We start from the raw sequence: 12,990 nt of genomic DNA, 5'->3' as shown, positions 1-12,990 counted from the left end.
TCTCTAACAGTGAAGCTTAAATTTCCTGTGCTCTACCTGTCAATTTGCTCTGCATGGGCAATGTCCAGTTTTCCATTGGCCAGTTCATCTGTTTAGCTACCTTCTCAAATGAAATAAAGAATGAATCAACATCCCTTTCCTCAAACTTCAGAAGAGCCTGCACATATTTAAACATCTACCCACTGGGTTCTGATCTGGAAATAAGTCCTGCCTCACCTACTGGTGTCTCTTTTTTGACTGCCAGCAATCTAAGCTGAATTTCTGTCTCTCTTTTCCTCTTTCCTTCTTTTCTAACCTCACCATTTCTACTTCCCTTTCTTGTTTTCTTTCTCTCTCCTGTCTTTCTGCCTGTTCCCTTTGAAATGTTCTTTCTCTTTCTGCTGCCTCTAATTCCATTTTCTTCATTTGTAACTGGATTTGAGCCCATTCTAATGTACCACCCCTTGGAGAACTTGGCCTCTCGGGTATTCCTTCCAATTTCAAATGCTGTGCCATCCCTTGGATTATCTCTACCTTCCTAGCTTTAGAAGACAATCCTACTCTTAATTTACTTGCCAATTCGATTAACCTGGCTTTTGGGATCCCTTGTAAATCATCAGGGACATATCTCCCACCTGCAGGAAAACTTTAGCAGTTTCCAGTGCCATCTTATTTTTGATTGTACAAACCTGGTGTTTCCTTTTAGCCTTTATTACCTACTAAATCTACACCGAAATTGTTGTTGTCTTTTGTTCCAAAATATCTTGGACGAGCCCCCAAACCTTGTCACGACTCACTCGGGATAGTGCGTTGTAATATCAAACACCACTGTTCCCTGAGCTGCAAGGTGAGAAGTTTGACCAAACCATCAGATTGCCCCAATTCTATCTCACTGTTTAATTTAGGTTAACAGAATACGAGCATCAGATTTGTAAACTTAATAAGTAAATAACTGTTTATTGAACATATTGTCTTTAACTAATAGCAAAAGAAAGAAATATGAACTGCTAACTTCTAACATTATAACTTAAACTCTATCACCTTCTTAAATCTCTATATACACACACACACACACACACACACACACACACACACACACACAAGATACATAAGACACACAAAATATGGATTTTAAGGGTGGAATAAAACAGTTCAATAGCACCAATCCAGAGTACAGGATTCAATGGGTTGATTTTCTTCCAAATTTCTTTCGGTTCTTGTTGATGACACGAGGTGGTCTTCCAGCACTTTCAGTATTTAGTTCACTGGTTGAGAATTTGTTTTTCAATGTCTCTAATAGTGGTTTCCCCCTTTTCCTGTTTACAGGGGTTTCCTCAGAGAGAGAGACAAAGTTATAGGGATATGAGGAAAAGATATTTTAGGTGTTTTCTCCTTGCAGGCCAGGAGCTTTCTGCTGCTGTGGAATTACTGAAATCCTCCACACACAGGCGAAAGAGGTTTTAGGTCTTGTTCCTTTCACGCTAGGAGATATTCTGCTCTGCTCTCTTACAAAACCTGGTCACCTGATCAGGAGCCAATTATAATGCTGTTATCAGGCAGCTCTCTTGGTCCAGGACTCCTTTCCGGCACCATCCTGTCTTTCATGGCACACTCTGTTCCAGGACTGCAACATTGTAAATATCTGTCATCCTGTTCCAGTAGACATGACTTTTAACCTGCAGCCATTGTAATTCTAATCCACAGTCCAACAGAAAATAAAAAGGTATGTTCCTTATATGAGCAACACCCAATTATAATGTATTGCAGGTCAAGAAGAGAATTGATAGATACACAGGAGTTGTTACAGTCTTAGAACACATTCCTAATACAGTATACAGCAAAGATGAATACAGGACGTAAAACTAGAGCAGTTCAAGTTTGTGCTTAGTTTATGTTTTCATTGAGCCATGTCTTTTGATTCAGTCACAGGTGTCATATAATTTTCTGAAGGCTTGGCTCACGCTGAAATGTGATTCCATGATTACTGACAGCTTTGTGGATTCATCCAAATGACTGCTATCCGTATGTGGTGGGCATCAGTGCCAATACTGACCTGATATGTATACCATGGCATTTTTCCACTAGAAATCTATGGATGGCGCTCAGAAGCAGGAACCTTGGTTATTTTCTGTTCTTTCCCTCTTCTGATTTAGAAGTACTGAGGCCAATTGAAGTGTTCTCACCCTCCGTGAGAGTATCTGCTCAGCACAGAGCAGTGATTGAATCTGGGACTTTGATGGTCTTTATGGCTAAGTACCATAGCATTAGCATAACATCTATTTAACCACCCCCAACCCCCCCCAAGAGATCTGGTACAAATAATAGATCAAAACCAGATACTGAAATCTGAAATAAAAACAGAAGCAATCAGCAGGTCTGGCAGCATAAGTAGAGAGAGAAAAACAGAGTTAACTTATCAGGTCGATTGTCTTTCATATAATTAATAGACATGTGCTTCACTCTCTGAGTTTGGTTACTTGTACTTCTCCCTCAGTGTATATGTCCATCCCTCCCTTCCGTCTTTCCTCCAAATGTGTCATGTATTGACTGCTGCAGTTTTCTGATTGTTCATTGCTTTGTTTCTAGGCCCACCAGATAGCAAACCCAAACCCACAAATTCACTGCCGACCATGACACCACAGAGGCCAAAGAAACCCAAAACTCCTACGGAGAGAAAGCCAGCTCCCAGGGACCCTGATTCTCACAGTCCCAGGACTACAGATGGACCTACTCAATATGGTCCTAATATATGTGATGGCAATTTTGATTGTATGGCTATGTTGCGGGGAGAAATGTTTGTGTTTAAGGCAAGTTGAGTTATTGGGTTTTGTTATTTAATTATCAGTAAACTATCCCTTAATAGGTCTGTGTAGCAACATTGTTAAGATCAAACAGGTACTAGAGAATGTCAAGTAACCTGAAGCAGTTTTAGCAATGGTAAAATAAAAACAGAATGCTGGAAAAACTCAGCAGGTCTGGCAGCATCTGTGGAGAGAGAAACAGAATTAACATTTCGAGCCCGTATGACTCTTCTTCAGAGCTGAAGAGAAGTAGCAATGATGAGTTTGGCAATACATTAATTTCTGTCACTGTTCCCTACAAGTGATGCAAAACAAAGTGTAGTAATTATTTCTAATGGTGTATCCCTTAACAATGCACCAGGGAAGCAGTAACAGCAACAGCAGGGATGGGTTTGCCTTTATCCAAACCCACAGTACACCATAATAGCACCAGCAACTGGAGGAAGCAATAAGCTCGGTGCCTCCTACAGTACACTTTGGGTTAGCAATAACATCATTGCTGCTGGATCACTTATTATTGCAAGGATAATATTGTTAACCCAAAATGTACTGATCCATAGGACTACAGTGATACCATCACACACTGACCCATTGTAGTACATAAATTTGCTGTAACTTTTAGGCTTGTTTGTTCCTTTACAACTAGGAATTAGTTTTAATAATCAGACAAACTTAAAAAGAAGAATCTAAGAATTACATATTAGTGAAGGATTTTGAGCTTGTGCAGATCCAGAATTCTCTGTCTGCTTAGCCTGAATTTGCTCTTCTGTCCAAATAGGGACTCTGGTTCTGGAGGGTTCGAAATAACCGAGTACTGGACAACTACCCAATGCCTATTGGCCATTTCTGGAGAGGACTGCCAGCCAATATTGATGCAGCGTATGAACGGCATGATGGAAAGTTTGTGTTTTTTAAAGGTAAGGGCAGGATTTGCTTATGAATTCAGGCTGATTATATCCACTGGAGAAAGGGGAATGCGGCTGACACGTTAGGTGTATTTTTTGGACCACCATCATTTAATGTACAGGTTAGTATCAGTTATATTAAGAGGTTCTGCAGCATAGACAAGAAGTGATGGAACATCAGCCGCAGAAGTGGCCAAAAATCTTCACCAGCTGTGGGCTGAATGGCTAAAGCCCTGCTTCCCATCTCCATACTTACAGTTAATTTGAACCTGCCATTGAAGGAGGCACTAGTACAAAAGCAAATGGTCACAAATGTGCATACAACAAAGATGTACATTAGTATAATGCTGATTTAACTGCTGTAAAACTGCCTGCAATATAAATTTGATGGTTTAGTTTGAGCAGTAGCAGGCCTGGGAACTGGTATCACAGGAAATTTGCTTAGGTAATATATTTGCATATATTTCTCAGAGTTGGGACCTTTATGGTGCATTGGACTGTTTTAGGCACTAAGTCAATTTTAATTATGACACAGGGTTGAAATTTTGAGTTACAAATAGTTAAGAGTGTGCAAAGCATATGATGCGTCAATTTGTACCAGCATGGAGCAGCCTATCCAGCAGCCCTTAAAAAGAGCACTCAAAAGTCAGCTCAAGATCATTTTTACCTATTATTTTAATGATGCCAGGAAGAGCAGGAATGGTGCCTGACCTAATATAAGTATTCAGCCCATCTGCAATTCCCGGTGACCCCAACCCCTCTGTAAAGAGGCCAATTTCCCACTCTCCCCAACAAGCAAGTTCCATCAGCTTACTAGCTCCATACAAATTAGGTTCAGGCTTCAAAATGACTCAGGATGCTCTGCAGAAACAGCACTTGGATAGGGAAAGCCCACAAAATTCCTATTTTTCAACAAATGTTAAAATTGTCTCTGGTGTGCTTATTACTCTAGAGGTGTGGCAGGAAGGCTTTATTACTATGCAGATCTGGCAAGCTGGATTTGCTTCCGTGGTGGCATGGTAGCAAGTCTTTTATGCTCCAGATTTAATTCAATGTGAATTTATTACTCGGGCCATGTTGTTGACACAGATTCATTCCTGTTTCAGGGTAGGTTTATTGCTTTTGAGGTGTGTCAGGCTGAATTTATTGCCCGGGAGGGAGGGCAGTATGGTTTTGATAGTCTGCAGGTTTGACAGTATTTATTTATTGCTCAAGCTGTGACAGGCTAAAGTTATTTCAAGGTGTGACAGGGTGGTTTGAATTCTGGAAATGAAAAAAAATGATATTATTACAAAAAAGTGCATCAGGCCAGTTTAATTATTTTAGAAATGTGGCAGTGTGCTATTAATGATCCGAGGGTGCAGACGCATATATTTGTAATGTCCAGTTGATTTCCAGGTTGCCCCATGCAATTCAATTCCCCCCAACTTGGAAGTCACATTCAGATTAATATTTCTGCAGCTATTGATTTGTTCAACACTGCCTCAGCTCTGTTTTCAAAGCCGTCATCCCCAGAAAAAGCCTTCATTGTCTCCTATCCCTGCCACCCCACACCTTGGTACAGTTTCCATCTTTGACCTCTGATGTCCGTTAGGCACAAAATTGAGTACCCAACTGGTTTGGTCACCATGGCCAGATCCAGTTTGACTCTATCATATTCTAGTGAGCCTCAGCGGTGTCTTTCAAAATTGTGAACCACCATGGGATCATTCCAGAAGGTAATTCCTAGAACACTTCTTTCTACCAACTACCTCCTTAAATCCCTCTCCCCTGACTCTTCCACTTTCACTGTGAACAACAAGTGCAAAGAGTTCATGAATTTCGTTGGCACAAAGATTGAGACAATCTCTTTGGCTGCCTGTCACTTTCCCTTTAATCCTTAAATCAAGCCAAACCCCATTCTAGCTCAGAGACCATCCAATATACCCAAAGGATGGAGAGGGAGTAGCAATACTGGTTAGCATGTAGCATGGAAAGTGGGGGAAGTTCAGAGCAAGGGAGACCTACTTGGACATTTTTCTTCGAACTTCAGATATGATTTAGTTATTGAGTAGCCCCTGGTGCAGCCCATTGTCTTCTGTGTTAAGCTGGCAATTGAGACCCATTATGTCATTGGGTGAGCCTCCAACTGAACTGAGGCTTAGCCTCCTACACTTGAATAATCAGACAACCCCTCCACTCTCTGATCTGTCATGCTGCTTTATGCTTCTTGAGCAGAATATTTTCCAACTAGATATTGGAAAGACAGAAGCCATAGTCTTCAGTCTCTGCCACAATCTCCATTTCCAAGTGACTGACTTCATTCCTGTCCCTGGTCACTGTCTGAGCTGAACCATGCTACTCAAGATCTTTGTGTCCTATTTGAACGTGTGATGAGCTTCCAACCGCATAGCTGCTCCATAACCAAGTCTGCCAGGTTCCATCTTTGTAACATTGCCTGGCTCCACACCCACCCTAGACCACTTGCTAGTAAAACTCCCATCCATGCCTTTGTTACGTTTCTTCTTATTCATTTGTGAAATGTCAGCATTGCTGGCAAAGCTAGCGTTTATTGCTGTTGAGAAGATGTTGTTGAGCCACCTTCTTGAACTGCTGCAGTCCAAGTGATGTTGGTACACCCACAATGCTGTTTGGGAAGGAATTCTAGGATTTTGACCCAGTGGCAATGAAAGAACGGCAATATAGTTGCAAGTCAGAATGGTGTGTGATTCGGCAGGGGACTTGCAGATGGTGGTGTTCTCAAGCAACTGCTCTCCGTGTTCTTCTAGGTGACAGAGGTCATGGGTCTGAAGTTGCTGTCCAAGGAGGTTTAACTAATTGCTGCAGTGCCTCTTGTAGATGGTACACACTGCTGCCACTGTGCACAGGTGGTGGAGGCAGTGAATGCTTAAGGTGCCATTCAAGTGGGCAGCTTTGCCCTGAATAATGTCAAGCTTCTTGAGTACTGTTGGAGCTGCACTTACCCAGGCAAGTGGAGAGCATTCCATCACACTCCTGACTTGTGCCTTGTTGATGTTGGACAGGCTTTGGGAAGTAAGGAGATGAGTTAGCTGCTGAAGAATTCCCAGCCTCTGACCTGCTCTTGTAGCTATAGTATTTATTTGACTGGTGCAATTAAGTTTATGGGCAATGATGACTCCAGGATGCTGATGGCGGGGCCATTGTACATCAAGGCGTGATATTTACATTCTCTCTTCTTGGAGCTGGACATTGCCTGGCACTTTTGTGTCATTAATATTACTTGCCGGTTATCAGCCGAAGCCTAAATGTTATCCTGGTCTTGCTGCATGTGGGCACAGACAACTTCTGTACCTAACAAGTTATGAATGGCACTGAACACTGTGCAATCATCAACAAACATCCCCATGTCTGACCTGATGTCATTGATGAAGCAGCTGATTGGATCTAGGACGGTACCTAGAGGAACTCCTGTAGCTTTGGCCTGGGGCTGAGAAAATTGGTCTTCAACAACCACAACCATCCACCTATGTGCTAGGTATGATTCAAACCAGTGTAGAGTTTTCCCACTGATTCCCGTTTTCTCAACAATTTTGCTAAGGCTCTTTGATGCCACACTTGATCAAATGCTGCCTGATATCTAGGGCAGTCACTGTCACCTTATCTCTTGAGTTCAGCTATTTTATCCATGTTTGGACCAAAGTTGTAATGAAGTCAGGAGCCAAGTGGCCTTGGCAGAACCCAAACTGAGAGCATCAGTGAGTAAGTTATTGATGAGTAAGCGCCGCTTGACAGCATTGTCGATGACACCTTCAGGCACTTTGCTGATGATTGAGAATAGAGTGATGGGGTGGTATTTGGCTGGATTGGATTTGTTCTGTTTCTTGTGGACAGCACATACCTGGGCAGTCTCTCTCATTGTCGGGTAGATAGCAGTGTTGTAGCTGTAGCTAAAGCAGTTTGGCTAGGGGTGTGGCTAGTTCTGGAGCACAAGTCTTCAGTACTGCAGTCGGATGTTGTCAGGACCCATAGCATTTGCTGTATCTAATGCCTTCAGCTTTTTCTTAACATCGCATGCAGTGAATCAACTTGGCTGAAGTTTGATGTGTGATGGTAGGGGACCTCAGGAGGAGGCGAAGATGGATCACCCATTTGGCGATTCTCCTGAAATTGGTTACAAATGCTTCAGCATTGCCTTTTACTGGGCTCCACTGTCATTGAGCATAGAAATGTTTTTGGAGCCTCTTCCTTCATTTAGTTTTTTAATTGCCCGCCACCATTCACAACTGGTTGTGGCAGGACTACAGAACTTTAATCTGACCAATGGGTTGTGGAAGCAATTAGCTGTGACTATAACATGCTGCTCCCACTTTTTACCATGCATGTAGTCCTGTGTTGTAGCTTCGCCAGATTGGCACCTCAGTTTTTAGATATGTCTGGTGCTGCTCCTGGCCTGTCCTCCTACACTCCCCATTGAACCAGAGTTGGCTCCCTGCTCTTTAGTAATAGTAGAGTGAAGGATATGCCAGGCTAGGAGTTTACAAATTGTGGTTGAATACAACTCTGCTGCTGCAGATAGCCCATGGATGCCTGGTTTTGAGCTACTAAATATGTTTTGAACCTAATTCATTTAGCATGTTATTAGTGCTATACAACACAATGGAGTGTGTCCTCAATGTGAAGATGGGACTTTGTCCCTACAAGGACTATCTGGCGGTCACTCCTACCAATTCTGTCAAAGACAGATACATCTGCAATAGGTAGATAGGTGAGGGCAAGGTCAAGTTGGATTTTACTTCCTGTAGGTTCTTTCATCACTTGCCACAGGCCCTATCTGGCAGCTGTGTCCTTCAGGATTTAGCCAGCTGGGTAAGTAGTGGGTGCTACCAAGCTACTCCTTGTGATGGCCATTGAAATTTCATAAGAACACAAGAGATAGAAGCAGGAATAGACAATAAGGCTAACTGAGCTTGCTCCACCATTCAGTGCAATCTTGACTGATCTTGGGCTTTAACTCCACCTTCCCTATATTATTTGATTCCCTGAGAGACCAAGGCACAGATTTTTGTCTGGGGATTGGAACCCAATCTTAAAAATGTCTGCCTGCAGGTCAGATTTTGGGTCAGGCTTAAATAGGAGTCAAGACAGGTGACCCCAGAACAAATGCAGAGACTGCCGGGTGCACAGGTGGGCTGGGCTTAGGACCTGCCTTTGTGCTCTGGCACTGCGTTTAAGTAAATGAAAAATAATAATAAAACAAAACACATTCCTTCAGACCTCACCACACCCCCCCAACACATTCCCTATTTCCCATTTATGCCAACCTATGCCCCCTACCCACCCCCATGGTCCCTAATACCCCTTATGGCAACCTAGTGTCAGCTTATGCCATGCCATGGCCCCACCCACCACCCTTTATCCTTGGACAGCTCCTTTTTTCTGGACAGTTCCTTGACAGCTGGACAGTTTTCAAAAAATTATTCATGGCATGTGGGCATTGCTGGCTAAGCCAGCATTAATTGCCCACCCCAAATTGCCCTTGAGAAGGCGGTGATGCACTGCCTTCTTGAACCACTGCAGTCCATGTAGCACAGGTACACCCACAGTACTGTTAGGCAATATATTTCCAAGTCAGGATGGTGTGTGACTTGGAGGGGAACTTCCAGGAGGTGGTGTTCCTATGCGTCTACTGCCCTTTTCCTAATAGGTGGTAGCTGTCATGGGTTTGGAAGGTGCTGTCTAAAGAGCCTGGGTGAGTTCCTGCAGTGCATCTTGTAGATGGTACATACTGCTGCCATTGCATCAGTGGTGGAGAGAGTGAATGTTTGTGAACCGGGTGCCCATCAAGCAGGCTGTGTTGTCCTGGATGGTGTTGAGCTTCTTGAGTGTTGTTGGGGCTGCACTCATCCAGGCAAATGAAGAGTATTCCATCACATTCCTGACTTGCACTTTGTAGATGGTGGATAGGCTTTGGAGAGTCAGGAGGTGAGTTACTCGCCGCAGGATTCCTAGCCTCTGACCTGCTCTTGGAGCTACCGTATTTATGTAGCTAGTCCACTTCAGTTTCTAGTCAATGATAACTCCCAGGATGTTGATAGTGGGGTATTCAGGGATGGTAATGCCATTGGATGTCATGGGGCAATGCTTAGATTCTCTCTTGTTGGGGAGATGGTTCAGACCTCCTCTTACCTGGTCTGCTTTGCGCAATCCGGGATTCATGCAGCTGGAATTCAAAAATTGGAAATCAGTGGAGGCAGCTGGTTCAACGATTCGCATATGCCCAGCCCGACTCCAGTCCTGCTCCCACGGAGATGAGAAATGCCAGTTTCAGGGACGGGACTTAGAATTTTCAGCCAGTTCCGGGTTTTTTGCCATGACAGCCACTTCATTGTGGTGAAAATCTGGGCCCAAAATTCTGTCTTTCACAGCTTTCAATTCAGCCAACAATGGAGCATCCACAACTGTCTGGGGTAGAGATTTTCAAAGATTCGCAACTCTTTGAGTGAAGAAATTTCTCCTTATTTCAGTCCTAAGTGATCAGCCCGTTATCCTGAGATTGTGCCCCTGTGTTCTAAGATTCCACAGCCAGCAGAAATAACCTCTCAATGTCTACCCTGTCACACCCCTTCAGAATCTTGTATTTTTCAATGAGATCGCCTCTCAGTTTCTAAACTCCAGAGAATATAAACTCACTTTACTGAGCCTTGCATCATAGGACAATCCTCTAATCTGAGGGTCCAATCTAGTAAACTTTTGCTGTACTGCTTCCAATGCTTCCTTAAATATACTTCCTTAAATATGGAGACCAAAACAGCACACAGTATTCCAGGTGTGGTCTCATCAAAGCCCTGTACAATTGTAGCAAGACTCTTTTATTCCTATACTCCAATCCCCTTGCAATAAAGGCCAACATGCATTTGCCTTCTTAATCGCTTGCTGTACCTGCATGCTAACTTTCTGAATTCCATGCACAAGCGCACCCAAATCTCTCTGAGGATCAACATTTGCATGTTTCATGCCTTTTAAAAAATATTCAACTTTTCTATTTTTATGGCCCAAGTGAATTGGGGAAGCAGTGGTGCAATGGTATTGTTACTGGTCTAGTAATCCAGAGACCAAGGGTAAAGCTCTAGGGACTCAGGGTTCAAATCTTACGACAGATGGTGAAATTTGAATCCAATAAAAATTTAGAATTAAGTGTTCTAATTCACTTGGAACATGAACATGAAATCATTGTCAATTGTTCACTAATTGCTCTCTTTGACTTGTGGTTGACTATTAAATGCCCTCTAAAATGGCCTAGCAAGTCACTCAGTTGTACCAAACTGTGACAAAATTTGGATAAGGAATGAAATTGGATGGACCACCTGGCATCAACCGAGGCACCGGATTGTGACAACAGCAATGTTGAGACAGTGACAATGGCAACCTCAGTCCTGTCGATCTTGCAAAGTCCTCCTTACTAAAATCTGGGGGCTAGTGCCTAAATTGGGAGAGCTGTCTCACGGACTAGTCAAGCAACAGCCTAACACAGTAATGCTCATGGAATCATACCTTACAGACAATGTCCCAGACATCACCATCACTGGCAGGACAGCCCAGCAGTGGTGGCAGTTCAGTCATATACAGTTGTGTGGGAGTTCCTCTGGGAGTCCTTGACATTGTGCCACATGAAGTCTCATGACATCAGGTCAAACATGAGCAAGGAAACCTCCTGCTGATTACCATATACTGCCACCCCCATCAGCTGATGAATCATTACTCCTCCATGTTGAACACCACTGGGAGTAAGCACTGAGTGTGGCAAGGGTGCAGAATGTACTCTGGGTGGGAATTCAATGTCCATCACCAGGAGTAGTTCAGTAGTACCATTACAGACGAACTGGTTGAGCCTACGGCAGGCGGTGAGGGAACCAACAAGAGGGCAATACATACTTGACCTCACCAGCTTGCCTGCTGCAGATGCATCTGTCCATAACAGTATTGGTAGGGGTGACCACCGCACAGTCGTTGTGAATAAAAAAACCTCACAATTCCTCACATTATATTCCATCTGCCATCTTGTTTTCCATTCACTTAACCTATATATATTCCTTTGCAGCCTCTCTTGTGTCCTCCTCACAACTTACATTTCCACCTAGCTTTGTAGCTTCAGCAAGTGTAGTTACGTTGCTCTCTGTCTTTGTGCCTAAGTCATTAATAAAAATTGTAAATAGCTGAGGCCCCAGCACTGTCCCTTGCCGCACTTCACTGGTCACAGCCTGCCAACTTGAAAATGCACCATTTATGCCTAATCTTTGCTGCCTGTCCATTAACCGATCCTATATCCATGCTAATATATTACCATTATCTCTGCAGCTATCTTTTTCAGAATCCTAGGATGTAGGCTATCAGGTCCTGGAGATTTGTCCAATATTGGTCCTTTAAATTTCTGTGGTCTTTTTGTCTGCTGATAGTAATTACCTTAATTTCCTCACTTTCCTTAGCACCTAAGTTACCTCTATTCCTGGTACGCAACTTGTGTCTTCTACTGTGAAGACATCCATTCCTCATCCCCCATAATAATTTCTCCTGTCTCTGCTTCAAAAGGACCTAAAAGTGGCTTCTTAGTTATTCTCCTGCTTTTCTTTGCAAAAACTCTTGTCATTTTTTTTTCTTCCTGGCTTCTATTTTTTCCCTTTTTTTTCAACATTTGGTGATCCTTTGCTAGTTTCTAAATCACTCACAATCCTCAGACTAACTACTATTCTTTGCAAACTTACAAGCCTCTTCTTTTAATCTAAAGCAATCTTTAACTTGCTGAATAAGCCACGGATGGATGTTTCTTGCTGAGTTTTTTTACAATGGAATATATTTTTGTTGAAAATTTTGAATTGTTTATTTATATCTTTCTTAAGGTTATTTTATGGCCATACCGTTTGTCTATTTACCCATTCAACTTTAGCGAGTTCTCCCCTCATATCTATGTAATTGGCTTTGTTTAAGTTTAAGATTCTGCTTTCTGTTTGGGTTATGTCGCTTTCAAACTTAATGTGGGATTCAATTGTACAATGATCACTAGTTCCTAGCAGATCTTTCACTTTGAGATTGCTTATTAACTCTGCTGCATTACAGAATACTGGATCTAAACTAACTTTATCCCTAATACGTTCCACAATGTATTGCTCCAGGAAACTGTCATGGAAACATTCTACAAACTCATCTTCTCGACCACCCTTTCCAATATTATTGGTCCAATCTATATGAAGATTAAAGTCCCCCACAATTATTACATTGTGTTTGTTACTCACTCCAATAATTTCTTGTTTAATGTTCTGTCCAATAGTATAACTCCTGACAGGGGGCCT

At 42.7% G+C, this 12,990-nt stretch overlaps 1 protein-coding gene across 3 annotated transcripts in view; it reads left to right on the top strand.

Annotated features, from left to right (window-relative positions):
• mmp15b (matrix metallopeptidase 15b) overlaps nt 1-12,990 on the top strand; it is a 154,465-nt gene that overhangs the window by 122,320 nt on the left and 19,155 nt on the right. For all 3 annotated transcript variants that reach the window (XM_041192330.1, XM_041192331.1, XM_041192329.1), the window contains 2 exons: nt 2,566-2,786; nt 3,559-3,697. In XM_041192330.1, the coding sequence (XP_041048264.1) occupies nt 2,566-2,786; nt 3,559-3,697 (360 nt within the window). The remainder of the gene's footprint in view (nt 1-2,565; nt 2,787-3,558; nt 3,698-12,990) is intronic.

This window comes from Carcharodon carcharias, chromosome 7 (genome assembly GCF_017639515.1).
Source record: "Carcharodon carcharias isolate sCarCar2 chromosome 7, sCarCar2.pri, whole genome shotgun sequence".
Classification (NCBI taxonomy): domain Eukaryota; kingdom Metazoa; phylum Chordata; class Chondrichthyes; order Lamniformes; family Lamnidae; genus Carcharodon; species Carcharodon carcharias.
The sequence above is the reverse complement of the archived record's forward strand: the minus strand, read 5'-3'. Positions and strand labels throughout refer to the sequence as shown.